At 49.7% G+C, this 26,205-nt stretch overlaps 11 protein-coding genes across 11 annotated transcripts; 4 read left to right on the top strand and 7 right to left on the bottom strand.

The window, feature by feature from the left end:
* Positions 1–154: 154 nt before the first annotated feature.
* Positions 155–1,504, top strand: Bathy03g01940 (predicted protein; the record flags this gene model as incomplete). The annotated part of the gene is made up of 1 exon (XM_007514261.1): positions 155–1,504. One exon carries the CDS (start codon positions 155–157, stop codon positions 1,502–1,504), a length of 1,350 nt encoding a protein of 449 aa, XP_007514323.1.
* A 131-nt stretch (positions 1,505–1,635) lies between these two features.
* On the bottom strand, positions 1,636–6,135 carry Bathy03g01930 (DNA-directed RNA polymerase III largest subunit; the record flags this gene model as incomplete). The annotated part of the gene is made up of 1 exon (XM_007514200.1): positions 1,636–6,135. The coding sequence occupies one exon, from the start codon at positions 6,133–6,135 to the stop codon at positions 1,636–1,638; it is 4,500 nt and encodes a 1,499-aa protein (XP_007514262.1).
* A 433-nt stretch (positions 6,136–6,568) lies between these two features.
* Bathy03g01920 lies at positions 6,569–8,254 on the bottom strand (the record flags this gene model as incomplete). The annotated part of the gene is made up of 1 exon (XM_007514294.1): positions 6,569–8,254. One exon carries the CDS (start codon positions 8,252–8,254, stop codon positions 6,569–6,571), a length of 1,686 nt encoding a protein of 561 aa, XP_007514356.1.
* An 879-nt stretch (positions 8,255–9,133) lies between these two features.
* Positions 9,134–9,441, bottom strand: Bathy03g01910 (photosystem I reaction center subunit IV; the record flags this gene model as incomplete). Its single annotated transcript, XM_007514178.1, has 2 exons — positions 9,134–9,364; positions 9,421–9,441. The coding sequence occupies 2 exons, from the start codon at positions 9,439–9,441 to the stop codon at positions 9,134–9,136; spliced, it is 252 nt and encodes an 83-aa protein (XP_007514240.1).
* A 515-nt stretch (positions 9,442–9,956) lies between these two features.
* Bathy03g01900 (predicted protein) lies at positions 9,957–11,387 on the top strand (the record flags this gene model as incomplete). Its single annotated transcript, XM_007513995.1, has 1 exon — positions 9,957–11,387. One exon carries the CDS (start codon positions 9,957–9,959, stop codon positions 11,385–11,387), a length of 1,431 nt encoding a protein of 476 aa, XP_007514057.1.
* A 73-nt stretch (positions 11,388–11,460) lies between these two features.
* On the bottom strand, positions 11,461–12,471 carry Bathy03g01890 (septum site-determining protein MinD; the record flags this gene model as incomplete). Its single annotated transcript, XM_007514209.1, has 1 exon — positions 11,461–12,471. One exon carries the CDS (start codon positions 12,469–12,471, stop codon positions 11,461–11,463), a length of 1,011 nt encoding a protein of 336 aa, XP_007514271.1.
* A 223-nt stretch (positions 12,472–12,694) lies between these two features.
* Bathy03g01880 (predicted protein) lies at positions 12,695–15,916 on the bottom strand (the record flags this gene model as incomplete). Its single annotated transcript, XM_007513938.1, has 1 exon — positions 12,695–15,916. The coding sequence occupies one exon, from the start codon at positions 15,914–15,916 to the stop codon at positions 12,695–12,697; it is 3,222 nt and encodes a 1,073-aa protein (XP_007514000.1).
* Positions 15,917–16,216: 300 nt separating this feature from the next.
* Positions 16,217–21,763, bottom strand: Bathy03g01870 (unknown protein; the record flags this gene model as incomplete). Its single annotated transcript, XM_007514079.1, has 1 exon — positions 16,217–21,763. One exon carries the CDS (start codon positions 21,761–21,763, stop codon positions 16,217–16,219), a length of 5,547 nt encoding a protein of 1,848 aa, XP_007514141.1.
* A 113-nt stretch (positions 21,764–21,876) lies between these two features.
* On the bottom strand, positions 21,877–23,112 carry Bathy03g01860 (predicted protein; the record flags this gene model as incomplete). The annotated part of the gene is made up of 1 exon (XM_007513904.1): positions 21,877–23,112. The coding sequence occupies one exon, from the start codon at positions 23,110–23,112 to the stop codon at positions 21,877–21,879; it is 1,236 nt and encodes a 411-aa protein (XP_007513966.1).
* A 439-nt stretch (positions 23,113–23,551) lies between these two features.
* Positions 23,552–23,824, top strand: Bathy03g01850 (the record flags this gene model as incomplete). The annotated part of the gene is made up of 1 exon (XM_007513998.1): positions 23,552–23,824. The coding sequence occupies one exon, from the start codon at positions 23,552–23,554 to the stop codon at positions 23,822–23,824; it is 273 nt and encodes a 90-aa protein (XP_007514060.1).
* Positions 23,825–24,352: 528 nt separating this feature from the next.
* Bathy03g01840 (sodium/calcium exchanger protein) lies at positions 24,353–26,182 on the top strand (the record flags this gene model as incomplete). The annotated part of the gene is made up of 1 exon (XM_007513877.1): positions 24,353–26,182. The coding sequence occupies one exon, from the start codon at positions 24,353–24,355 to the stop codon at positions 26,180–26,182; it is 1,830 nt and encodes a 609-aa protein (XP_007513939.1).
* Between the last annotated feature and the right edge of the window lie 23 nt (positions 26,183–26,205).

Genomic DNA, 26,205 nt, shown 5'->3' with positions numbered 1-26,205 from the left:
CATCACATTTCCTCACTTTTCCATGGTTCCCTTGCGCTCGTTCTCTCGCCTTTCTCTCGCCTTCACCCCCAAACAGAACACGAAGCACACCACCTCCCGTTTTCTTCACGGAAAGAGGAGGAAGAGTAATACTAATAAAAAGACAACCCTTTCGATGTCGTCGTCTACAACCACGGACACGGAGCTCGCTCTTGACGCGCTCCAACTGAACGAGTCTCGCTTCCTCGAGTTGCTCGAAAAGCTCATCGGGGAGTCACGTTTTGTCCAAAACACCGGAGTTGGTACCGCGTTCGTCCCGGAAGAAGACCGAGTGGTCGCTCACGTTTTGAAGTGTTTGGACCCTTTTAAAGTGGAGAACGGCGGGAAGCTGATCGTGGAGAGGAAGACGTACGTTCCCGGACGAAGCAACGTTATCATTCGATTACCTGGAAAAGGCTCAGAACAGCTGTCGTTTGTCGGGTCGCACTTGGACGTCGTGCCGGCGGATCCGGAGAGTTGGAACGTGGATCCGTTTAAACTGACCATCGACGGAGATAAGTTATACGGGAGAGGGACGACGGATTGTTTAGGGCACGTGGCGTTGATGACGACGTTGTTTACGCAGTTGAGCGAAATCGACGGGTTTGAGTTGAATACGAGTTTGTCGTGCGTGTTCATCGCCAGCGAGGAGGCCAACGGGCCCGGGATTGGCGTGGATGGGTTAGTGGAGAATGGGGAATTGGATCATTGTAAAAGCGGGCCGGTAGTTTGGGTGGATTGTGCGGATTCGCAGCCGTGCATTGGTACCGCCGGGGCGATTACTTGGGATTTGAAGTGTCAAGGGCACAGGTTTCATTCGGGTTTGCCGCATAAAGGCATCAACGCGATCGAGTTGGCGATGGAAGCAACGACAAAGTTGCAGCAGGAGTTTTACACAAAGTTCCCGCCTTGCGATTTAGAGAAAGAGTATAAGTTTATCACGAGTTCGACGATGAAACCGACGCAGATTCGCTGCGCACCGGGCGGATTGAATCAGATTCCTCCAGACGCGACGGTTTCCGGAGACATTCGTTTGACTCCGTTTTACGACGTGGAGGAGGTGAAATCGTTTTTGGAACAAACGGTGGAGGAGATGAATAAAAAAGTTGGCGAGTTACCCACGAGAGGTCCGTGGTCTAAGTTCATCATCGACGATCCGAAAAATCCAAGTGGCGGCGAGAAAATAGTCGGTAAGTTGTCCATCGAATGGGGCGAACATTTATTGACTGGCATCGCGTGCGATTTAACGTCTCCGGCGTTTACGAAGATGTGCGATTCGATTCAAGAGGTGAAAGGAAAAGCAGAGCCGTATTCATTGACGGGGAGTCTACCGCTGGTACACGATTTGAAATCCGCCGGGTTTGATATTCAACTGATTGGTTTTGGTTTGATGAGCACGTATCACGCCGACGACGAACATTGCCTTTTGTCCGATATGAAAGACGCGGCTTCTATTTTGGCAAAGTTAATCAAGAAGTTTCATTGAATATAAATGTATAAGTAGCCCCGCGCGCGCGTGTGTGTGTGTGTGTGTGTGTGCGTGTGTGTGTGTATAGCTTTAGGTGATTATATTCGTGTATTCAGTACCAGGTATTAATCGTTGTTACATATATTGCGCTACTCTAACAATAAAGGTGGTCGTTTCGGAAGCTCACGAATCTCGGTGTATTCGATCTCACTTATGAAGTGCTCGTGCTCGACTTCTTCGTCGTACTGAGATCGCTCGAGTCGCAAATGTTCATTCTCGTCGTCATCATCATCATCATCGTCTTCATCTACGTTGATGACTCGATCCAACTTGGTCACTTTCAAATCCACGTTCCGCTGTTTCAATTTGAACATGCCGGTACCAATCGGCATGGGAACGCCCATGATGATGCACTCGGAAACGCCGTCGATTTGATCCGTGCGGCCCCTCAGAGCCGCCTCAAACAAGTGATCCGTGGTTTTCTCGAACGAGGCGAGCATGAGTACGGACTCTTTCATCTTAGCCATCCCAAATCTGGTGATGCCCAAAACTTCTCCCTTATACGTCATCACGTCAGCTAATAACATCGAATGTCGAGAATCGATGGACATGCCGTGGGCCTTCATCGTATCGTTGATTTCTTTGATCACGCAAGAACGCGCAGCTTCGATACCTAAGGACCTTTCGGCTTCCATGATGTGGTTTGTCGTCGTCTCTTCGCCGACGACACCATCGATAGACATGACGTCGAGAAGGTTCGTGCCTTCGACGATCAAATTGAACGAATCCTTGTCGTCCTTCGAGCTCATGCCGCCTTTGTTAATTACCGCGCGAGTGACGGAAGACAAACCGCGAACTATGACTTTTGGTACGGCCGTTCGCAATGATTGTAAAACGTTGATTATGGCTCTCTTACCAGTAGGATCTTTCGAAGATGCTTTCTCGTCAGGAGGTATCACGTGTATCGCGCGGTTCCCGGCGAGGACGACGTTGTGGTCTTTCAGTTTCAATTTCGGCGCGGCTAATATGGCCTCTCTCGCGGACTCAGCAGTCACGTCCAATTGTAGTGAAGCGATCGCCTTTTCGTCGAGTACGAATTCAAGGTACGCTCCGGACGGACGCAAAACGACCGAAATAGTTTCGCAAATTTCGCCAAGCATCGTTTTCTCCATTCGTCCTTTCACCAACCGTGCCGCTTTCACGTCCTTGTCCGAAATCAACTTAGCTGTAATGATCGGCGTGGAGATATTCTTCGTCGCGTTGATAATCTCTTTGATACGAGGCACACCCAACGTGATGTTCATCGACGCAACGCCGGCAAAATGAAAGGTTTTTAACGTCATTTGTGTCCCGGGTTCGCCGATAGATTGCGCACCGACAGCGCCCACCGCCGTGCCCGGTTCGATGCGTTTCGATTTATACTTTTGCACGCACGCCTTGAGAAACGCATCCACGCGTCTCGTGGAAAGTTTTTGCTCGAGCACTTTTGGCGACGAGATATAGTCTCGGACGGATTGCTTGAAACGGTACGAAATTTTATCTTTGCTGTATTGTAATCCCGCGCGAAGGCGTTCGTCTTCGTCGTCTTCGGGTAAATCCTTCTCGCCAAAACCTCGCTTTTCGAGTATAACGTTCGCATCTTCAGTAGTGAGTATGAGTTTATCTTTACCTTCCAACTTTACAGCGGGTGTGGTCGTCGCGTGTACTCCGTTTTTACCGTTCTTTCTACCGTTTTTTGTCGTCGGCGGCGTCTGTGTAGGATTCTCTTCGTATGGATGTTTTCGCTGAGGAATCAAACCTTTCGCTCTCAACATGAGGCGTTCCAACTCTACAGGTTCGCCTTCTGAACCTTCCATCAACGTTGGTTCCATCCCGTCGTCCCCGTACTCTAACTGGACGATATCTCCGCTGCTGTTTCGAACCGTCCCATCGTAGCCTAAACTCAAATCCTCCAACGCTTTCATCAAGCGTCTGGACATGTACCCGGTTTCGGCGGTTTTCACCGCGGTGTCGACTAAACCTTCTCTCCCAGCCATCGTGTGGAAGAAAAACTCAGTTGGAAGTAAACCAGAGTAGAAAGAGTTCGCGACGAATCCTTTTGCCGCGGGCGTTTTTTCGCCGCGCTTAAAGTGCGGCAAAGAACGTTCGAAAAAGCCATCCGGCGGGCGCGTGCCTCCAACCGCCTGTTGGCCGACACACGCCATCATTTGCGAGATGTTAATTGTAGACCCTTTGGAACCACACAATGCCATGACTAAAGGCGAGTTTAGTTTTGGTAACGCGTCTAAACACGCGTTCCCGGCCGCTTCGCGAACGGCAGACAGCACGCCTAAAACTTCCGCCTCTAAAGTCTGTTCGGCGTTACACCCGGGTTGTAAATCCAACGTACCTTTCTCGAAGCTCGCGATGCGTTCGTCGCACTTGGCGTAGCCAGAATCGACTCGATTTTGTTTCTCTCGTTCTAATTCAGGAGACGGTTTCACGTCGTCTATACCGATGGAAAAGCCGCGAATACCTATCCATCGCGCGGCTAGTTTAGCGAGACGGTTCATGGCGTTTGCAGCCACGTCGGCGCCGTAATCGGAGTTCAAGACGTAAAACAGACCCGTCTTGTTTCCACCGCCTAAAGTTGCTTTTCCTAACTGGCCAGAAATAATTTCCGAGTTTTGGATGCAAACATATCCATCGTTCGAGCACATTTGCTGGTTCACTTTTGTGTACGCCTTTTCGGAGACTTCCAAGTTGACGAAAATCTGATCTCGCATGCGTGGTCGAATCAAAACGGAAAAGATTTGTTTTCCAGTCCACATTTCAATCGGTTTTACAATCGCTGGCGACGGTAAATCGATTGATTCTAACGCATCTGACATGTACGCGGCTAATTGTCCAAATTGCGAGCGGTCAAAGAACACTTCTTTGGAGGTTAATAAGAACGAGGCAGTTAAGAAATCTTGCGTCGCGGCGATTAAAATTTCACCGTTTTTGGGCGTGCACAGATTTTGCGTCACACCCATGAGACTGATCGCTTCCGCTCTCGCTTCTTCCGTTTGCGGCAAGTGAATGTTCATCTCATCGCCGTCGAAATCGGCGTTGTATGGCGCACAGACGCACTCGTTAAATCGTAACGTGCGCCATGGCATGACTTTCGCTCGGTGTGCCATGATGCTCATCTTGTGCAAAGACGGTTGGCGATTGAAAAGAACGATGTCGCCATCACGCACGTGCCGCTCGACGATGTCTCCCGGTTTTAACTTTTTCGCGACTCGATTTCTATCGCCGTATTTCAAATATTGAGCCGAAAAATGCCCGGACTGCTTAGACTTCACGAAATTCGCACCCGGCCATTTTCCTTCGCCGTTGATTATCAACTGTCTCAACTCGGCGATGTTGTTGTTATTTACCGTTTCTGGGTACGTCAACTGCATCGCGATGTGTTGTGGCAAACCTACCTCGTCGATTCGTAAGTTTGGATCGGGAGATATGACCGTTCTCGCGGTGAAATCAACTCTTTTCCCGGACAAATTACCGCGAAACCGTCCCTGTTTTCCCTTCAAGCGTTGCACGAAGCCTCTCAACGGTTTCCCGGGACTCTGATATTGACTCGATATCCCGGGCAACTCTGAATTAATGTACATCGCGAACTGAATCTGCAAAAACTCCCAGTTTTCCATCATGTTTGTCACCGCTAATCCTCGTTCCAACCCTTGCCTCAACACGTTATTAATCTCAATAATCTGTACCAATTTCATGGAAATATCATCCTCCGTGCTCCCGGCTTGTCCGTCCAACTCTACGGACGGTCGAATACAGCACGGTGGTACGCTCAAGTGCGTGATGACCATGTTCTCCGGTCTCTGTGCTAAATCTAACAAACTCAAATCCTTTTCAGCGATTCTTTTAAAAATTTGCAACACTCGAATCGGGTTCAAATCGTCCTGCGCTCTCGAGATGTGTTGTCTCAACTGGTCGTTGTGTTTCATAGCCTCTTCAAACGCTCTCTCTCTTTTCTCCTGTTCGGCTTTGTTGCTCGTATACTTTTCGTGAATAATCTTCAGGTTTTGTCCCGCACGTTTTACCGGCCCGTTCACCGCTTCGCACTGAAAGCACACCTTTGTCCTTTTGCACTTCTCCAACAATTTCTTAAACATCACCCGTCTGTACGCGTGGTCGACGCCTCCAATTTTCTTCTCCCTCGACCGTAACTTCGTCAACATCTCTTCCTGCTCTTCTTCCTTCATTAACAAACACGAGCACTCCTTACACACGCACTGCAAACAATGCACGATGGCTTTAAAATACCCGACGTGAAACACCGGCAACTCCAACTTCAAATACCCGAAGTGGCCGCTGCAATCCATAATCTTCCCTTTACACGTCTGACACTCCGGCTGTGACTTATTCGTCGTCCCTAATCTCGGGTCTAATATTCCTCCTTCTAACGGCATGCGTTCCGTTGGTGTGTACAAAGTCCTTTCCGTGACGTGTAAAACGCCCGCTCTCGCGATTTCGCTCCCAGACATCGTCGAAAAAGTGACTTTTTTTATTCGTCTCGGCGCGTTCGCTTTCACGAAAGACTCCTTGGAGGTTTCGATTTTCTTATCGTCCTCGTGGTTCACGTCGTGGTGGTTACGAGTTCGTTGATGATGCATCGGTGGTGGATTGTTGTTGTTGTTATTTGTGTTCGGTTGTATCGGTTTGCATAACACGTTTGTGTCATTTTGGCGGCGTGATGAGACCTGCGGTGGAGGAGGATTTGACCCTTCTCGGATTTGGACCATGTTTAAGTAAACGACGAAGCAATCTTTCTTCTCTCTTTAACAGTGGTAGTAGTATCCCAACTATCGCGACGCAGAGGATTTTAACCCTATTCCTCTGACTTTGTCGCGATGGATGACTTCGTGAACGCAAAAGCGAAAGGAAAGTGAGGAAAAATTTCTTCGATCTTTTTCTGAAACAGTTGAAAGAAGAAGAAAAAATCTCGCACCATAAAGAACAACAACGCGACGACGACGATGATGATAATAATGAGGCTAAAATTGGTTAGAATCTATCCATATCTAAAGCTACGCGTCATAACGATGACTATTGAATCCGTTTCCCGAAATCGCCGTCGTGCTCGGGATCGATCAACGTGACGTTGAAACCTCGCAACAACTTGAACACTTCAAACGCTAAATCGAACGAGTGCACTTTTAAGCTCGCGGTGACTCGGTCGAAGTAGTGGTACCGATCGTCTTTGGAGTCACCTTTAAACGGTTGGAAACCGTATAAGGAGACGTTTTCGCAGAGTTGGACGGCGAGCATGACCGTAGTCCAACCGGTCATCGGTTTGTCGTTGTATTTGCTGCCCGGGTTGCGAGCTTCGACGATTTTTTTCAACTCGTGCCAGACGTAGCGAAACGTGTACGTCGTTTCGGGCGTGGTGAGGTAGATTTCCTTGTCTTTGTTGGCGCGCATGAGCGGCAAAAACTGTTCTCGGCGAGCATCGCGGATGAGAGGTTCGCCGAGGATTAACGCAGCGACGCGGCGGGTTTTGCCCGGAGTGTTTTTACCCGCGAATCCAGATTGGCCAGGTTGTCTTTCCGCTTTACGCCAAGTGTGCGCGCCGCGAAGAAGCGCGTCCGAGTTTGGACGATTGACGACGTCGAAGGTTGTTCGAGAACCGACGTGCTTGGAGAAGTCTTTGTTGGTGGCGGACGACTTTCCGGAAACTGGGGCGTAGTTGATGCGAAAGACGGCTTCGTGCTCGTCGATTTCCTTGCCTTTTTGCGCTCGGAGGTGGACGCCTCCGTTGGCAACAACTGCGCAGGTTTTATACGTTTGGTCGTAATCTCGGTGAGGGAGACGAGGAAGGAATTGCGTTTCGAGCTCTAACGCTTGTTTGCGAGCAACGTGGAGCATTTTAAACTCCATCGGTGTCGTGGACATTTCCTTGCCGTCTCGGCCCGTGGACCAGCGAACGCGACACTTATTTGGACTGATTCGAGCGTTTGCGGCTTCCTCGTCCGGAGAAATGTTCGTGTTGTCGTCGGAAGAGAGGAGTTTTCTCAGCCCGCCACTGCCCGCGTTGGAGGCGATTTCTTTCGCGACGGACGCGCCGGATGGCTTTTTCGTCATCGGCTCTCCGTTTCCGTCGTAAATTATCGTTTGCTTTTGCTGCTGCACGGAGACTCCTAAACCGTTATTAGTACTACCACTACTTCCAACGGTATATAACTGAGAAGGATCCGTGACTAATTTTCCGTACCCGTTCCCTTGAAGATCACTTCGTTCGACGTTCCCGAGGCCTTCGGATAAATAGCGGCACCCGGGATTTATAGCTTTCAAGGAAAGAAACACGCGCATCTTCCTTGGTTTAATCAATTGCTTCAATTTCTTAATTCTCGCTTGCGATGCCGACGATTCCGCGCTGATTGCGTCTAACGCATCATCATCGTTATCGCTGTACTTACTACTACTCCCCTTTGCGGCGTTTCCCTCCTCTTCTCTAATCGCGTTCTCGTGCTCCTCCTTCTCGCTCCAGGACATGTCTAAATTCTCCAACTTATCCTCCTCTTCCTCTCCTCCAGCTCCTATGGCGTCTTTATTCTCTGTTACGTTGTCATCGTCTACACTATCAACTCTTCTTTTACTATTACTACTCCTACTGCCACCCCCTTCGGTCGCTTCAAACGCTTCCCTCTCTTCCTCTTCGTCGTCGCCTTCCATCGACGGCGCGCGCGCGTGCTCCCGGTCGCCCCGCGACGACGTTTGATGCTCTTCAACCATTTCGTGCGGTTTCACTTCTTCTAATTCAAACAGCGCGTCTACGTCTAAATCGTCCGCTATTGCATCTATTCCTCCTCGTTCGTCGTTTTCGTTCTGTTTCTCGTCGTGTTGCCACCAGCGGTGTTGGTGTTGGTGTTGCTGCTCTAAAGCTTTTCGTGGCTGCTGTTGAAGTTGTATGTTCCCACCCAGTCGAATCGACGGTAACGCGAACAACAGTAACCTATAAGCACGCGTACGTGCAGAGAGAGAGAGAGAGAGAGAGAGAGAGAGTCAGAGAGTCAGAGAGAAACGAAGAAACGGATGATAGTATTGATTGGAAAATCTCTCATCGCAAACAGAATTTGCGTACCCGGGCGCGAGAAACACGAGCGCGTAGACGGCTAACCGACCCCAGAGTTTTACGGTCGGGTCGTCCAAGTCTACCACCAAATTGTTCATATCGTCTCCTCGCGAGGACGACCTCGACGATTGTTGGTGCCAATCGCGAGGACGACGGGGGCGGTGAGAGCCGCCCCTCATTCTCGTCGTTTTTCTCGAGAAAGGAGAGAAAGAGAGAAAAGTGAGGAAGCTTAAATATGGATGATGCGGTTATACAAAACGTTCGTTTTTTATTACAACCACAGCACTTAGTTGTTATACTTTTCGCCGACTTTACTACGAGCTAAACAAGACGTTCAAAAATTTCTGGGTGGACGGTATTTCCGCCTCTCTCTACCTCTTTCTCTCTCTTTCTTTCACCCTTCCGTTCGAATACAATCTTGCTGATGTTGCGTTTGAAACTAAATACAGCCTCTCTCTCTCTCTCTCTTTTTCTCTCTTTCCTTTTCCTCTCTTTTCTCCATTTTTAATATATATTATTAGCATTAGATTTTGATTGAATTAATACTCAATCTCGTCCAAAGCGTAGTTGTTCGTCGAGACGCCGGCGTAGTTGACCTTCTCGAATCTCACGACCACCGGATATCTAACGCCGGATTGGTCGACCGAAATCACTTTGCCGTAGTCGTTGAACCAGTACGATTCCGGGCGCAAGATTTTCACCTTGGAACCTCTCGGCGGGCCGATTTGCGGCACTTCCGCCTTCTTTTCAGGCGCCGGGGCAGCTTCACCCTGTTTTTAAGAAACGAGAAGAGAAAAAAAGGTCAGCGCGAGAACTCCAAAGAAACACTATTACATAGGAGGCTCATCATCACGGGCAAAAACAAGGAAAAAACAGCCTCTCAAAAAAAAAAATCCGGCTCGTTCTGATACGCCCGGAAATATATCGCCCGAGCACGAAAGAATGAGAATCGAAAAACGCGGCGCTTCTACTCCTCGCGAGCGAAAAAATCATCCGTACCTCCGCTCTAACTTTCAAAGACGCTCTCTTGGACGTTTGTTTTCTGTTAATGGTGGTGTTCCTGTACGTTGAAAAGGGGAGAGAGTAAAAGGTGTGAGTTTTTCGCGGCCGATTTTTTAATTATTTTTGCTTCAATTTGCACCGGAAACCAACAAACCAACCTCTCTTTTGGTACTAAAAGATCCATTCTCTCTCTGAGACAAAAAAAAGGAAAGGAAATCAAATCGCGCTTATACTACTTAGAAATCCAAAAACAAAACGATCGGATGATGCGAAATAAACGAAACGTATTTACCTGGCGGAAACCGCGAACGATTGTGCGTGCAAGGCAAACATTCTTATTTATGGTTAAGCGTGCAATATATGACGTTCCTACGAAGTGGAAAGGAAAACAGAGAAATCGCGATTGAGAGATTTTTTCCGCTGCAGCATAAAACGAGAGAGCGCGACGAAGATTTTCAAGATTTTGCAACCCTAAATGCATGTATGTTTGGCTTCTTTCGGCTGTCGGGAAAAAGAACGACAAAAACTACTCCTCTTACGACTCGGTGGTGTGCGCACGCGAACTCCTTCGCGCGAGGCGGCGGCGCGACAAACTCCACCTGTCCGCGTAAAGGGAGGATGACTGCTACTGCGCCAACAACGACGACGAAAGATGATTCAGACGTAAACGAGATGAAAAAAAAAACGAAGGTTCCATTCCCGCACTTGAGAGATATCCACGCGTACGAACCGACGACCTTTCTTTATAATCCAGGAGAACTGCATCCGCAAAAGATAAAAAAGCAAGATTGGATACGCGTGTTTCGGATGGCGTTGCCAGAGTTTACGAAACGAGCAAAAATGGACGAAACAGTGGAGGATGCAGACGTGAAATCGGAAGTCTTTCGAGAACGATTTGAGAAGTATTTGAACGATTTGAACGAGAACGAAGACGAGAAGATGAACGTGATTCACATGTGTCGTTTCAGAGACGAGTGTTTACGACGGCTTGGATTTTACGACTGTTTTAGAACGGTGAAGCGAGAGGAGAATATGAAAGCGTTGGAGGCGTTGCCGAGAGTTTTAGAGCGCTTGGAGGAGGAAAACGCGGGGATATTAGAGCTGGTGAAAGGCGTGTTTGCGGGAAATATTTTCGATTTAGGCGCGGCGGCGAGTCAGGCTTTGTTTACCGACGGAGATAAAGGAGGAGAAGACGACATCTCGAAATCGTTCTTCGAGACGCGAGATACGAAAACGGACGTGTTCGTGGTGAATAATTTCGACGCGTTAAAGGAAAGATGGAATGATTTAACACGAGTGCACGAGAAGTGTTGCATTTTCGTCGACAACGCCGGCGCGGATGTTATTTTAGGCGTCTTGCCGCTCGCGAGAGAGATGTTGAAGAGAGGCACGAAAGTTGTCTTATGCGCGAACGACGTGCCGTCGATTAACGACATTACGATTAAAGAACTCGAAGAACTCGTGTTTCCGACTTTACTTCGTATGAATGACAAAGATAACGTGTTTAAAAAAGCGATCGAATCAGGGCAGCTCGCCTGCATCGGCTCCGGTTCCGATTTGCCGGTGATAGACTTGCGAGAAATCAGCGAACCATGCGCGAATGAGTGCCTCGATTGCGACTTGGCCGTTCTCATAGGTATGGGTCGCGGTATCGAAACGAATTTAAGAGCCGAATTCAGTATAGATCGCATTAATTTAGGCATGGTCAAGCACGAAGAAGTCGCCCAGTTGTTAAACGGTCCGCTCTACTCGTGCGTCTGCGCTTTCAACGCGGGCGCAAACACAGTGTAGTATGTCATATATATAAGTAGTTTAGTGGTAGCAGTAGTAGTAGTGATATCATAATAGTAACAGCGTTTTGTATTTACTCGTAATCTTCTCCGGTGAAAAACTCCTTGATGTTTTGAAACACCCCTTTCCTCGGTTGCTCCAAATCGATGAGAAAATCTTGCTTCCCGACGATCCTCCTCGCGGCGTTTTCGTACGCGATCCCTGCCAAAGTCAACTTCTTCTTCAACACCAGCGGCTCCCCACGATTCGTACTCACGATCACCTCCGTATCCTCCGGAATCGCGCCTAATAAAGGCACCCCCAACATCTCTTGCACGTCCTTCACGCTCATCATGTCGTTATTTTTAATCATGTCCGCTCTCACGCGATTCACCAACAACCTCACGTCCAAAATCCCATTCGCCTCCAACAACCCAGCCACTCTATCCGCATCCCTAATGGCGGTAATCTCCGGCGTGGTCACCACGATTGCCTCCTCCGCGTTCGAAATGGCATTGATAAAACCCAAATCGATCCCCGCCGGGCAATCGATGAAAATAAAATCAAAATCCGACTTCTTCAACAAATCCAAAACCGTATTCATGTTATCTCTGGTCACGTTATATCTTTGCCTGTTCTTAGAAATCGGCAGTAAAGCTAAATTTCTCCACCTCTTATCTCGAATCAACGCTTGCTCTAATCGACACTCGCCTTCCAACACTTCCATCGCGGTATACACCACTCGGTTTTCCAATCCGAGCAATAAATCCAAATTTCTTAAACCAATATCAGCATCCACAAGGGCGACGGAATACCCGAGACGCGCCATGGACATGCCGAGATTCGCGGAACTCGTCGTCTTCCCGACGCCGCCTTTTCCGGAAGTCACGACGACCGTTCTCGTCGCGCCGGTCGTTTTTCGTTTGGAGGATGATTCTCCCTCCGCTTCCGCTCTGGTTGTTACTTTTCTCGTTGGTGGTGTTGTTCGTCTTTTTAAAAAAAACGACGACGATGAAAATGATCGTCCGTTATTCTTCCTCCTCGACGAGGAAGAAGAAGAAGAGGACAAAACGTACGACGAGACTCGGTGTTGCTGCGCGATCATTTTCTTAAATGTCTTCGTCTCCACGAGAGATCGTTTTCGAGAGAAAGGAAGAGTGTGCGTATATTGTGGCGTGTGATGATTTCAAAATCCGATGATCAGGATCGAGTCATAAAGAGAGGAAAAAACAGAGGAAATTTTTTGTCTGCTCTTTGTGCTTTCATGAGTTTTTGAGGAACGAATAGAATACTAACGCAATATAAAGAGCTAAATAAATGTGCTATTATTACACGCGTCGGTAGTGCAACCCGGGCGGGTGATTAAACTTACACGTCTCGCCGTATTTGCACTTGCCAGTTTTTACGTAAAACTCGCAGTCGATGGCGTTTGGACGCACCGGGAAGTTTTGCGGCGGGAGGTCCCAATCGTCGTTGTCGTTCTCGTTGTTGTTTTCGGTATTGTTGTTGTTGTTGGTGGTGGTGTTTGATGACGATTTCGATTCCTTCTTCATCTTTTGGTCGTTGGCGAGCTTTTTCAAGTCTTTCCAGGATTCGTTACCTTCTTGGAGTTGTTCTTCGTCGCCGAAATATTTGAGGAAGATTTGGTCGTTGACGATGGGGGTGGATTTTCGCGCAAACTCGTGGACGGCTAAGAGGAGGTTGGGAAATCGAGATGCGAAGTAGGCGTAGAACGCGTCTGGGGGTTCGCCGAGGATGCGCTGGATGCGCGGAGGCAGTTCGCGGAAGTGTGCGGATTTGTTGCGGATGACTCGAAGTAAGTCACGCAAGGAACGACCGTCGTATTTGCGGTACTTTTCGAGATTTTCGAGCATAGCCGGATCGATTTTCGTGCGCCAATCGGTGTTGGAGATGGCGAATTTAGAAGCTCTCTCCAAAGTTTTGAAAAGGATGCGCTCTCCTGGTTCGCGGTCTTCGAGTTCCATGCGGTCGCTAACGTCGCATAGGAACTGCGTGCGCTTTTCTCGCGACCACCACGCGGGGTGTCTGAGAACCTCTCTCGCGGATGGCCGGTCTTCCGGGTTTGCTTCTAAACATTTTCTCACCAAATCCTTCGCTTCTGGCAGATGGTTCAACGCGGATACGTTGTAATCGCCTCGCAACACGCGCGAATCCCGCTCGAACTTTTCCCCAAACGGGTGTTTACCTTTCGTAAGAACGAAATGGACGACGCAACCGAGCGCAAAAATATCCACGGCACGCGATTGACGGCCGTTGGTAAGACGTTCGGGCGCTTGCCAGCCGGCGGTACCGTCACCGCCACCACCACCGGCACTTCCACCGTTGTTATTGTTCAGTATCGCGCGCGTTTCAAAACTCGTGCCGTCGATCAAGTTCACTTTTTTCGCGACGCCCATATCGGCAAGTTTACCGCGTCCTTTCTCAGTGATGAGAATATTCGAAGGTTTTAAATCGCGATGGACGATACCTTGCGAGTGCAGTTGTTTTAAGCCAGCAGCGACGTCGCGAAGAATTCGAACGCCATCGCTGGTTGGAAAGCCAGACGTGTCCAAGAGAGGTGCGGAGTCGCTCGTTTTTGTCGTTTCCGTCGCGCGCGCTTGTAACGTCGTTTCGCACCGCTCCAACGCAACGTACACGAAATCTTTATCTTCTTCCATGGCAAAACATCGCAAAATGTTCGGGTGCTCATCGCTCGCGATCAACGCGGCGAGCTCTTTCCGAGCGAGTTCGTGGAACTGCGCCAACAAACGCTTCACCGCGACCGATCGACCGTCGAGTTCACCGTCAAACACCACCGTCCCGCAGGAACCGTAACCGAGAACCGTCGGTTTCACGATTAAGCGTCCAACTTTCATGGCACTTCTAGACGACTCTCCATCTTCTGGGAAACCGATTATGCTCCTCGTTTCGTTTGCGTTTTGCGCGTATTCGAGCATCTCTTTTTCGCGTTGTTCTTTCATCTTTCGCTTCATCTTCTTTTTTTGCGAAGGAGTGAGCGCAGTTTGTTGTTGTTCTTGTTGTTCGCCGCCATTCGTATTAGCGTCATCGGCTGATTCGCTGCTCTTCGCTACTTTCTGTCTTTGAAGGAGAAGTTTCAACAAAACAGTTCCACTCGCCGTGACGACAAGCGTACCCGTCATCGCGATGAAAGAAAACTGCCCAAAAGTAACCTTTGAACCGAATGAGGTGTCATTCTCCTCGTCCTTCACCTTTCCGCCGGGTAATAAGCTTTGTTCGATCTTGCCTTTTTCCGCTTGCATTTCGACGATGCTCTTCAGCTCCATCGGCATGCACGCCCAATCGTCTTCGGTTGGATTGTCGCCGACGACGAAGCTCGTCAAAGCGCTCGATTCCCCGTATTTCGGCACGACTAGAGCGCCGCTACTCCCATCGACGACGGGATCACCTACTTCGCCACCTTTTGGTAACGCAAAGTAACCACCCGCGTGTGCTCCTACGGTTACCTCGTTACTGTCGTTGTTTTTGTTGGCGCTACCTTCGTCGCTTTTTCCGCTATCACTAGTTGTTCCTAATATATTCTCGCCTCTTTCGTTGATCACTGAAAGCGGCATCGAAGACGTTCGCGTCGTCCAAACGATATTTCCAGATTCATCCACTCGAGTCAACGCGTTATTCGCCCCAATTCGTAACTTATCACCACTCGAAGTGTCGCTGCCACCTATATATCCCACTCCTTCTCCTCCTCCTCCTCCTCCAACCGGGCGTAAGTCCCCGTGTGTGACGTTCCATCTCACCTTCCCCGTCACCGCATCGATAGATTTCACCGCATAGTCCGTTCTCCCGAGCAACACAATCGTCCTCCCACCGTTCTCTCCGTCCTCTCCGTCCTCGTTCCCTCTCACCGATGATTCATCCTCAAAATCGTCTGTCTCTGGATCAAACGTCCTCACAATCTCCCCGCTCTCCGCGTCCACCGCGAAAACAGTCGTCTTCCTCGTCCCGACAATCACCGCTCCATCGTTCGTCACCGACGGACTCGCTTCGACTAAATCTCTCGTGGTCACCGGAAGGCGAGAAATAGAAAATTTCCTCCCGCCGCTAAAAATATCCGCCGCCGAGGACGACCCCCGAACGCCGCGCCGGGCGACGTACAACGATCCATCCAAACCCGGGAATACGCTGCTACTCGAAGCGCTCCCTTCGATATCCCCGCCTTTACCGTCACCGCTCTCCTCCTCTCCGCCTTCTCCGCTCGCTTTCGCTTTCGCGCTCGACGACGACGACGAGGAAGAAGACGCGTGCACTAACGCGCTCCCGGTTTCGAACGACCACAAAAACTGCCCCGTCTTTGAATCCACCGCGGATACCGAACCGTCCAGCGTGGCCACGAACAGCCTCTCTTTAGACGAGAAGGAGATTTCTGTCCCTTCTCCTCGTGAATCTTTGTTGTTGTTGTCGTTGTTGTTGTTCGTCGTCGCGCTGCTGCTCTCGTTCGCGACGACGACATCGACGACGCTTAAAAGAAGAAGGAAGAAACAACAGAAGAGAACAGAGAGCATCGACCGCATTCTTCCTCTTCTTTCTCGTAATGCCCGCTTCTTCGTCTTTGACGACAAAGCGTCGTCGCGATGATGAGGTGCCTTCACATCCTCATCATCGCGAGAACGGGTCGTCGTCGCTTCCATTCTTCGCTCTCTCTCTCTCAAGAACACGAACAAGAAAACATCTCTCTCTCTCTCTCTCTTTTCGAGATGATAAAAAACAAGTCTCGATTAAAGAGCCGCTTTTCGGAAGAGTTTATTATATAAACGCGTGTGCGAAGAAATGAAGCAATGTAGAATTGAATTGGATTGTCAATTAATACTTTTCTACGAAAGAGAGGATTCGGAGTGCTCGAAAGCTTTTAAAATCTCACGCAAACGTTTCAAAGCGCCGGCGAGCATTTTGAACTCTTTTCTTCGTCTTCTCTCTTTTCTCGCACTCCGATTGTGTAATGTATTCGAGGAGGAGAGAGAGGAGGTAGAGGAGGCGTTTAAGAACGCGACTCTTTCGCCGAGCACGCGCGAACATCTTCGCAACCGTTCCTCTCGGTCGCCGCGGCGGAGCGCGGCGAGGACTCGAGCGCCTCGTCGGGCGAGCGAGAGGAGAGCGGCGGAACCGAGCAAAGCGGATTCCGCGTCGAAACTGTTTTCGATGCTCTCGATGAGCACGTCGAGAGATTTCGTTTTCGCGCAGAAGTGCGCTTTGGCGACGTCGCCGGCGAAGGAGAGGTTGTGGAAGAGAAGGAGGAGTTTGCGTTTGGTGAGGAGGAAGGAGGAGGGCGTTGCTTCATCTTCGTCTTTTTCGTCGTCGTCGGCGTCGTCGATTTCATTCTCGTCGTGAACGGTTTCGTCGAAGATATTGTCCGCGTGTTCGTAACAATCCACGAGTAGGCCGATTATGTTGATTTTACACGAACGCAAGAGGAGTTTCGCGCCGTCCTCGTCGGATCCGGAGAGGACGCACAGCGCGTCGATGGCCGCGTCGCACTCGATTTTCAAATCGACCCGCGAACGGTTCTTCGTGCTCGCTGTTCCCGATATGGAGAAACGAGCAATCATTTCGCAACACTTTTCGATGAACACGGAGCGAGATAATTGCGCTCGAGTCAGCGAGAACGTGGAAAGCGAGGAGAGAAGCTTCACGCCGCGCGCCATTGTAATCGAAGGAATGAACTTTTCTTCGGCAAAACTCAACGGGTCGCGAAGTCGGGTCGTTTTCTCCTTTTCGCGAAACAGCAAAGAAACGAGGCGGTTGAATATGGACGTTTCGCCGCTGTTCTTCGATGCAGTACATATGCATCGCTTAAACTCGTCCGACTCGAGGATGAAATTGGTTACCGCGGCAAGATAGGCGTCGCGAAGTTCAATTTTGACCCGATTCGAGAGCGTCAGCGCGGAGTCGGTGGATCGACCAGGAGTAAAAAGAAGCGAGAAGAGCTTCTCAAAGACCAAAACGCCGTTGTATTTCAGCAACGTTGCGTTTTTTACCATCGCAGCTGCTTCTCGAATTTTTATCGAGGACGCGTGCTCTTCTTCTAACGCTTCTTCTCCTTCGTTGTCGTTTTCTTCATCAAACGTTGCAGCCGAGAAGCTCGCGTGCTGCAAAACGCGCAAGCATAACGCGATACCACCTGTGTCGATATTTTCGCTCAGCACTCTCTTCAAGACGAGTTCGAGAGAACCAGAACGAATCATTTCAAACTTTGCACTCGCGCAGTGGGCGAGTACGTTTTGAAACGCAGACGCGACGGTTACATACAAATCATTCTCTTTCACATAGTCAACGTCGATACCTCCACGAGTAATGCGAGGTGTAAAAGCTCTCGAAAGAACGCGAGATAAACGAGCACCGATCGGTAGATGCGCGCCTTCGTTCGAAGCATTTGCTGCAGTCTCTTCGTGGCCATCGTTTTCAATGTCGATGAGCGGCGGTGTTTTCGGTGGCATTTCATCGCCACCGTCGTCTTCATCCTCGGGATCAAACGTCAACGCATCTCTGCTCGCTCGTTCGCAACTGAACATCGTCGCAATCAACGCAAAAAGACCTTGCGACGACGATGAAACGGTAGACGTAGTCACGAGCGACATTTCGAGCAATGCACAAGTCGCCTCGCACAACTCTCCTCGCGCGTTCTCCTCTCCCAGATTATTTGTCTTCACGCCGTCATCAGCCGCCGCCGATAAACTGTTGTTGTACTCTCCGTCGAGCATGGCAGCGATGGCTAACGCTGCCGACGACGCTGCCCTGAGCTCGCCAGCAGAAAGTTTCGCACGCGCGCCTCTCGACTGTGCAGATTTCAAAACATCAAACAACGCGTAGAAAAGAGGACTGTTCGGTCGCGCTTTCAATGCGTAATCGCTATCGTAATCGTCCGTGTTCAAACGCTCACCGACGATGAATAAACCGAGTAATTTTGACATGTTTGCAGACGCTGCACATCTGTGCATATGCACCTCACCTTCCGTCGCGGCTTTCTTCTTCCTCGGCCGAAGCCAATTCTTCAAGCACATGTTGAATTCTGAAAACGACTCCTTCGCGGTGACGACGTCGACGCGCGCGCACGCAACCATGGCGCTCGAAACGCCTCTCGCGACGAGGGCATCCGTGCCTACGGGTTCCTCGAGGATTCGAGCGAACGTAATCCAAAGTTTGCGTCGCGAGAGTAAAGAAATAATCGAGACGCGACCGCCGTTGTGATTAGAACCTGGATCTAAGCTAGGCACCTCGGCGTCGAACAGCGACGTTTCATCTTTCGCCACGCTCGATAGAATCTGCGCGACGCACACGGCGGCGCGATAACGGGCTATAGATGCGTTACTCTTATCTATGGCAAGCAAGCATGCGCAATCGAACCAGGTTGATGCGAATACAATTTCTCGGACGCGCTGACACGAAGCGATGGCTTTGGCTGCATTTTGACTGTCGTCGAGAAACGCCGCCGATAACATGGCGACCAGATCAAAAATCAGAGCTGCGCATCGTGGCGCTTTGGAGGATGCTACTGAATCCGCCGAACTTGTTCGCGCTACGAGACTGAGCAAGATGTTTGAAGTATTTTCAAAGTTCGCGTCAAATTTTTCCGCCCATATTGAAGGCGAGGACGCGTTCTCACACACCTCGATGACTGCGAGAAGTGAGGATTCCAACAACGATTCTCCACCGCACGCGTCGTCGAAAATACTACTCGATCGAGATTTATCGAAGTGAGTCACAATACTCGTCGCCGTGCGTTCAACGACGCGCAACAATTCTGGAAGACACGACTCGCAAAGCGCATCGGTGTGTAGCATCTTTCGTTTACTCGTTCGTTTCGTCATCGCTGCCAACGCATAGATGGAATCGCAGCATGCGACCAACGAGCCGTATTCGACGCTTCTCTTTGGATTTTTCAAGGCGTCTGATAAGGTCATCGCAAACTCGTCGGACTTTGCAAACACGTCGACGGCATTTAAAGATGCGTTCGATGAAACGCGCAGAAGCGCTTCTAAACAATCGCAAACATCTCTCAAAACTTCTTGAAACGTTAATCTTCGAACACCGCTGGCGTCGCCGCTTCTCTCGAGCTCTCTTTCGATCGCTATGGGATGTTTCAACCAGACCGGACGCGAATCCTCGACAGCAGTATTTTTACTGACGATGTTTGGATCCACGTTCTCGCCCATTTCGTTGTGGTCGTATGCACGAGACTTTTTCGTATCCAGAAGTCCTCGGCGACACGCGTGCGCGCCTACTTTTGCAACGGCGTACGCTAGAAATCGAATCGCGTGCTCTTTCTCCTCGACATCTGCTCCCGAAATAGAACTGCTACTCAAACATCCACACAAAAGCCTCAACATGCGCGACCAGAGCGCGGTATCTTTCACTGTTTTCGGTTTGACCAGTAAAAATCGCTCCCAAATGCCAGCTATGCTTTGTCGAGTACTCGCGAGTGATTTGAGCAAACAATCGCCTCCGCCGAGCGCTCGCATGATAAACATGGCGTCCAGCAAACAGTGCGCGTCTTCGTGCGAATCCGATTGGTCGAGTCCTTCCACGCAGCTCTCGATTAACGCGTCGTTGACGCGCAAAATAGCGCCTTCCTCTTCCTCGTCGGCGTCTTCGTAGATGTCATCTATGGTGTTGAACTTCTTCTTTGATTTTCCAACAACAACGCTGAAGCCTTTCGCGAATCTGGCGAGTTTCTCAGACGTAATGAAACACAAGGCGTTCGCGCCAGAGTCGCCGACTGACCTCGCCCCAGAGACGTTCCACGCGCGTAAATATCCTTTCAAACGAACGAGTGAAGACGGATGCGCGCCATTCGTGTTCGCATCTATACTAGCGAGCTCCAAAACATCGCACTCGAGAAAACATCGTTCAAAGAGTTCACACGTTTCGCCGCATAATGACGGATATCTCGCCAAAGCGATGAACGCTTCCGCAATGGCGTGCGCAATCGGCAACGCGTGCACGGAATGATAATAATACATTTTTTCATCTCCGTCGAGCATAACATCGTTACCATCTCGCCCCGCGTGATGTTCGCCTCCTTGAGAGAAGATGACTTCCCGCCGACGGGTGGACACGGCGTAATCGAAACGTACGTCGTCGTCGTCGTAGATCTCTATCGCGGTGGCGCTAAGACCAAGACCATCGCTTCTATTCTCGTACAACTCAGACTTCAACCCCAACGCCACGTCTGCTAAGAACAGCAACGCCTCTCGCTTTAAAGAAACCACCGAACGGTCCAAGTTTAAGAAATCTTCCGCTCCTACATCATCGCCTGCCGCGCTATTACTATTACTATTCGAAGACGATACTAAAATATCACACGCCGATCTCACAATTCCACCCTCTGGATTTGCCAGCGCGAACGCTTGCACGCCCCAATCGTTCAAAATGTTCTCCCTTAAAGCTCTCAAAACTCCCACTAAAACGTCCACGTTTGTCGTAGTCTTCAGAGTCCGTTCGTATTGCGTCAAGCGTTTCCGTAAAATGTCGTATTCGTTCTTCTTTTCCTCGTTGGCGTCGATATGCCGTCGTCTTACTCGTCTTCGTGACACCAGCTTCCTCCCAAACGACCCGTCCGAGCTCACGCACTTCACCATCCTCGGAACTTCCGGAATTTTATTCACAGTCACCGTCTGCTCGCTCCTCGTCGACGTTCTCAACTCCTCGTTCTCGTATCTTTTCAACCGTCTCCGAATCTCCTCCTCTTTCGCGTTGAAACTTTCCCTCGAACTCGCCGCTGCGGCTTCGCGCCGCGACGACGACGACGGATCCTCGTCTTCATCCTCGCCGCCACTAAAATCATCATTCCCAAGCGATTGCATAACCATCGCTCTCCGTTTCGCTTTAAAATATGCATCAATCTCCTCGCTCATCCATTCTTTCCCTTCGATGAGTTTGCAATCCGCCGCTATCCTTCGCAACGTCGCTTCGCCTTTGATCTTTCTCATGGTTCTTTGGAAAATTTTCAACTCTCTTTTCGTCGATTTTCGAACGACTGTCGTTAAAATCGCCACCACTGGACTCCTTTTAAAACTATTACTATTACTCCTCTTGTCGTCCTCGTCGAAACCATCATTAACCTCTCCACCACCACCACCGCTAAATTGTTTTCCTTCTTCAGAATCTTCGAGAAGAAGCGCGTGATTCGTAATCAGAATCTCCAGTAACGCGTCGTTCGCAGTCACTTCCAACAGAGGAACCAAATTGAATTTCACTTTAAAATGTAACGACTGCAACGCGCGTAAACGAATGGACGAAAGGTCGTGCGCCAATTTTGTGGTCGTTCGGGAGATAAACGATGGTGATTCTTCTTCATCATCTGGTCTGTCTTCGTCGTGGTGTTCTCGAGGAGGAGGAAAAGCTTCAGCTTCGAACACCACCATCTCTGAGAGTTGTGTCTGCGCTTGGAAAAAAATGAAGAAAATTTGAAAAAATTGAGAAAAACTCATCAAAAACTTCTAATAACAACAACACTTCTTCTATCTGATCTAGTATACTAAACGAAGAACGCTTCTCTAAACGGCACGCTGGCGACGATTATGGGCACCAGAAACCCAACGATAAATCTAAAAAGTACCCTCCTCAAAGTGGACTGTAAAATCTCCCGACCGAGGCGATCGGCGGATTCGTTCGCGAGGAAAACGATAGCAACATACGTCGTCCACAAAAAGAGAAACGCAAACTCGTCGCCTCGTAAATATCGGACGAATTTGCGACCGAGGTACCCTCCGCCGACGCCGAGAGTTAACGCTATGGAGGAAAGCGGGGAGACGGTGGAGTTTGTGCCGGAGAGGAGACCGAATTTGACGACTATTTTGGAACAGTATAAACTCGCGACCGAGGTGATGGCGGCTTTGGCGAACGTTTTGGAGACGCACCACAGTTTTTCCAAGCGGTTGATAAACGTGGCGAAAAAATACGCCAGGTTCGCAGGAATCAACGAGAACGAAGAAGACGACGACGACGACGACGAGTAACAAATCTCGCTCTCGTTCAACCACGCGTCTCGAATGACGTTCCACCCGAAATAAACGAGCGCTCCGCAAACGACGACCAATCCCGTCCTCAACGCGTCCGCCACGTCCTCCCTAAACACCTTCTCTCTGTTCAGTTTCATCTTAAACTCCAAACTCTCCCTCTTCATATCGTTCGTCGTTTTCATCGTCTCGTTCGATTCTTTCTTCAAATCCAAACCGGCTAATTTCGCTTCCAACTGTTTTCGCTCCACCGATAACCGCGCCTCGCGCAACGCGTTGCTCTTCTCTTTGCTCAAAACGTCTCTCATTTTTACCGAAAGCTCCAGGACGCGCAACTCGTCCTCGGTCATGTTTTGTATGCTTTCCACTGAGAGTGTTTTCGTCGTCGTTTTCTCTTCTTCTTCTTTAACTTCTTCTTCTTTTTCTTCTTCTCGTTCTGATAAAACCGGTGGCTTCGCCTCTACAACAACTCCTCCTCCTCCTCCTCGAAAAACGTGTTCAAAACCAGCCAGAGCGAACACGCACATCACGCACAAAAACAGAACACCCGCCACATTCAAAATCCATTTCGTGTTATCATCCTTCTCAAAGAACAGCGAGGAGAGATACCGACCGGCGTCGGTGCGTTTCAGAAAAACATCCATTCCTCCATTTCCTTCACGGTCGTGTTGTTTTTGAAGATTCAAGCGCTCGCGAGCGGCTTGGAAACCTCTCGGAGAAGAAGAAGAAGAAACAGACGAAGAAGACGAGGACATGTTCTCTCTCTTCTTTTACTAAACCCTTTTCCTTCTCTCTCTCTCTCTCGCTCTCTCTCTCTGAACGACGCGTTCTTCCTCTTCTCGTTCTGACGAGATTTTCTTCCCATGAAAAGAAGGAGAAAAATATTTAGGGTTCCCAACCCTAATTCCACGTCACCCATTTATCCATTAATCTTTCGAGCAACTCTTTACTCTTTGACGCGCGCGCGCTGATACTCTCTCTCTCTCTCTCACATCATCGAGCGATTGAACAACAACAACAACTCCTTCATCAAAACGAGGCCTTCTTTGAATCACAAAAAGTAAAATGTTTTCCATCACCAGTAGTTCTCCCGCGACTTTACTCAATCACGCCTTGTCCTCGAGCAGTGCGAGATTACGACGAAGCGCGAAAGCGTCGTCGTCGACATCGACGACGGCAACGACGACCCAAGCGATGACGACCACCCAACAAAAAGACAACACCACCATCGAATACCAACGCACGAAAGCGAAAGAAATGGTGAAATACTTCAAAGAGCAACAATATCAACAACTCGTGGAAGACTCGACCGTGTTCGGGTTCACCAAGAAGAACGAAATCAACAACGGAAGATGGACCATGTTTGGCTTGCTCGTCGGGATGATGACGGAATACGCCACCGGGGTGGATTTTATCGACCAGATTAAACTCTTGGTGAACGTGCTAGGCATCGCAGATTTGGATTAATTATATGCTCTGTTTACGAGCATTACGTCGCGTTCTTCGTGTCGTTCTTCTTGATTCGGTGTTGGTGATGGTGTTTCGATGACGCATCCGTCGTCCGCGCGCAGACGAGAAGAGCGAAGCGAAAGCTTTGAGACGACGAAGACGACGCGAGAAGAGGAAGCGCAAAACGCAATCACATAGCAGCAAAGTAATAATTCAAATCAAAAAAACAAACAACATTTCGCGTATTATTACGATACGATCCTTTTGGAACCTGTACGCTCTGAATACTTTCTTTCGCTTTCGTTGTTCGAACGCACAACTCTCTCTCTAAGCGGGGAAGGATGCAACGCTCCCTTGCGCTTCACATTTTCTACGCACACAAAATCCTTTCCTCTCGCTTTTCGAAGACGACGCATCATGTGGTCGCCACGTGAAAGCGACGGCGAGCGAGGACGTTTCGACGCAGCAGAGAGGGAGTTATGGGAGTTATGGGACCATCGAAAACGCTGTCGAGCGCAATTTCGAACCGAACGATTTTTCGTGAAAATGAGTCTGTTGTTCGTCGGCGTTCTGTGCGCGGTTTGCTTTAATGATGCGCCCGTTGCTCAAAATATCGACTCCGTTTCCTCCTCCTCCTCCTCCGTGTTGGAACCGTCCTTGTCTTTTTCCAAAGGAGGGCGGGTTTTGCTCGGAGAAAAGGAGGAGGAAAACGAACGCGATGATGTGTTGGTGTTGCCGTCAAAAGAAGACGAAGAAGAAAAAGAAGCGAATTTTTACTGCACTTCACTCGCCATCGAGCGGAGCGCGGACAAGTGCACGCACGTGCAAAAATACGAATGCAACGCGGACACGGAGTCGATGATTGCGAATTATCTGTATTTTCATCACTGCACGATGAAAGAGTACCAGAGTTTGTCCGTGTTTACGTTAATCGGGGTCGTGATCCTTTCCTTTTACGTTTTAGGAGACACGGCGGAGGAATTTTTCTGCCCGGTGGTTCGCAGAGTCGCCAAGGTTTTACAGTTGTCGCCGAATACCGCCGGGGTGACTTTACTGGCGTTAGGAAACGGAGCGCCGGATGTGTTTGCGTCTTTGGCGGCGTTTTCGAGCGGAGATGGAGGGAGTGGGGAGATTGGTGCTGGGATGATTGGCGCAATCGTTAGCGCGGGGATGTTTGTGAGCGGCGGGGTGGTTGGCGCCGTGGCGGTGGTTGCCGCGCCGTTTGAAGTACCGCGAGGCGCGTTTTTAAGAGACGCGTGGTTTTATTTCTTCGGCGCGGTTTTGGTGTGTTACGTAGTTACGAGTGGAGAGGTTTACCCGAGACACGCGATTGGTTTTATTTTGTATTATTTAGCGTTTGTGTGTTTGGTGATTGTGTCGGACGTGAGAGAGAGAAGGAAAAGACTGACTCGAGACGGAGGAGGAGAGTCGATGAGCGACGTGGTAGGGAGTAGTCATAGCGGTTTGGAGGAGAAGGAACAAAATTTAGTAGGGTTGGACGGGGAGAAGGGTGTCGTCGATTGGATGGATGAACCGCCGGCGCACGAAGTGCTCGGAGAAAACATCGTCAGATGGTGTCAAGCGCACGGGAGAACAAAGTACGGTTTGTTTAAAGCGCTCGTGCACGCGCCGTTAGACGTATGCAGACGAATGACGATTCCGTCCGCGGAACCAGACCGTTGGAATAGATTTTACGCGTTGTCTTCTGTCGCGCTCGGGCCTTTGTTGTTGCTGCATCAGGTCAAAGACGTCGTGGGCGCGCAGACGTTGATTGGGAACGATTTCGTTGGTTTTTTACCGCTTTGGATGTGCGTTTTGATACCGTCGACGTTGGTCGGATGCGCGGTTTTTGTCGCATCCAATCACTCGCACCAACCTGAATATTGGCCGTTAGCACTCGCGTTGGCTTTTGGGACGTCCATCGTTTGGATTTCCTTAGCGGCGACGGAGTTGCTGGAGTGTTTGACCGTACTCGGACACATTTCTGGGATATCGCCGGCTGTTTTAGGGGTGACTGTTTTAGCGTGGGGGAACTCCGTCGGTGATTTAGTCGCCGACGTTGTCATAGCAAAAAGTGGCCAACCAACTATGGCGGTTGCGGCGTGTTATTCGGGTCCAATGTTCAACATGTGCGTCGGTTTGGGTTTGGCGTTTGCGTTGCAAGCCATCGAACTTTCCCCTGCACCGTTGACGCTACTGACGCACGCAAACATACCGATTAGTTTCATGTTTTTATTCGCAAGTTTGCTTTTAAGCTTGACGTATGTTCCAGCGAAACGGTTCCGGGTGACTAAACCTTTCGGCGTGACGTTGATTTTGTTATACGCGTTATCGAATATGATTATGATTGGCATCGAAGTTGGCAACAATTTATAGTTTGATGAAAGCGATCTACTTTT

This window comes from Bathycoccus prasinos, assembly GCF_002220235.1.
Source record: "Bathycoccus prasinos genomic : Chromosome_3".
Lineage (NCBI taxonomy): Eukaryota > Viridiplantae > Chlorophyta > Mamiellophyceae > Mamiellales > Bathycoccaceae > Bathycoccus > Bathycoccus prasinos.
The sequence above is the reverse complement of the archived record's forward strand: the minus strand, read 5'-3'. Positions and strand labels throughout refer to the sequence as shown.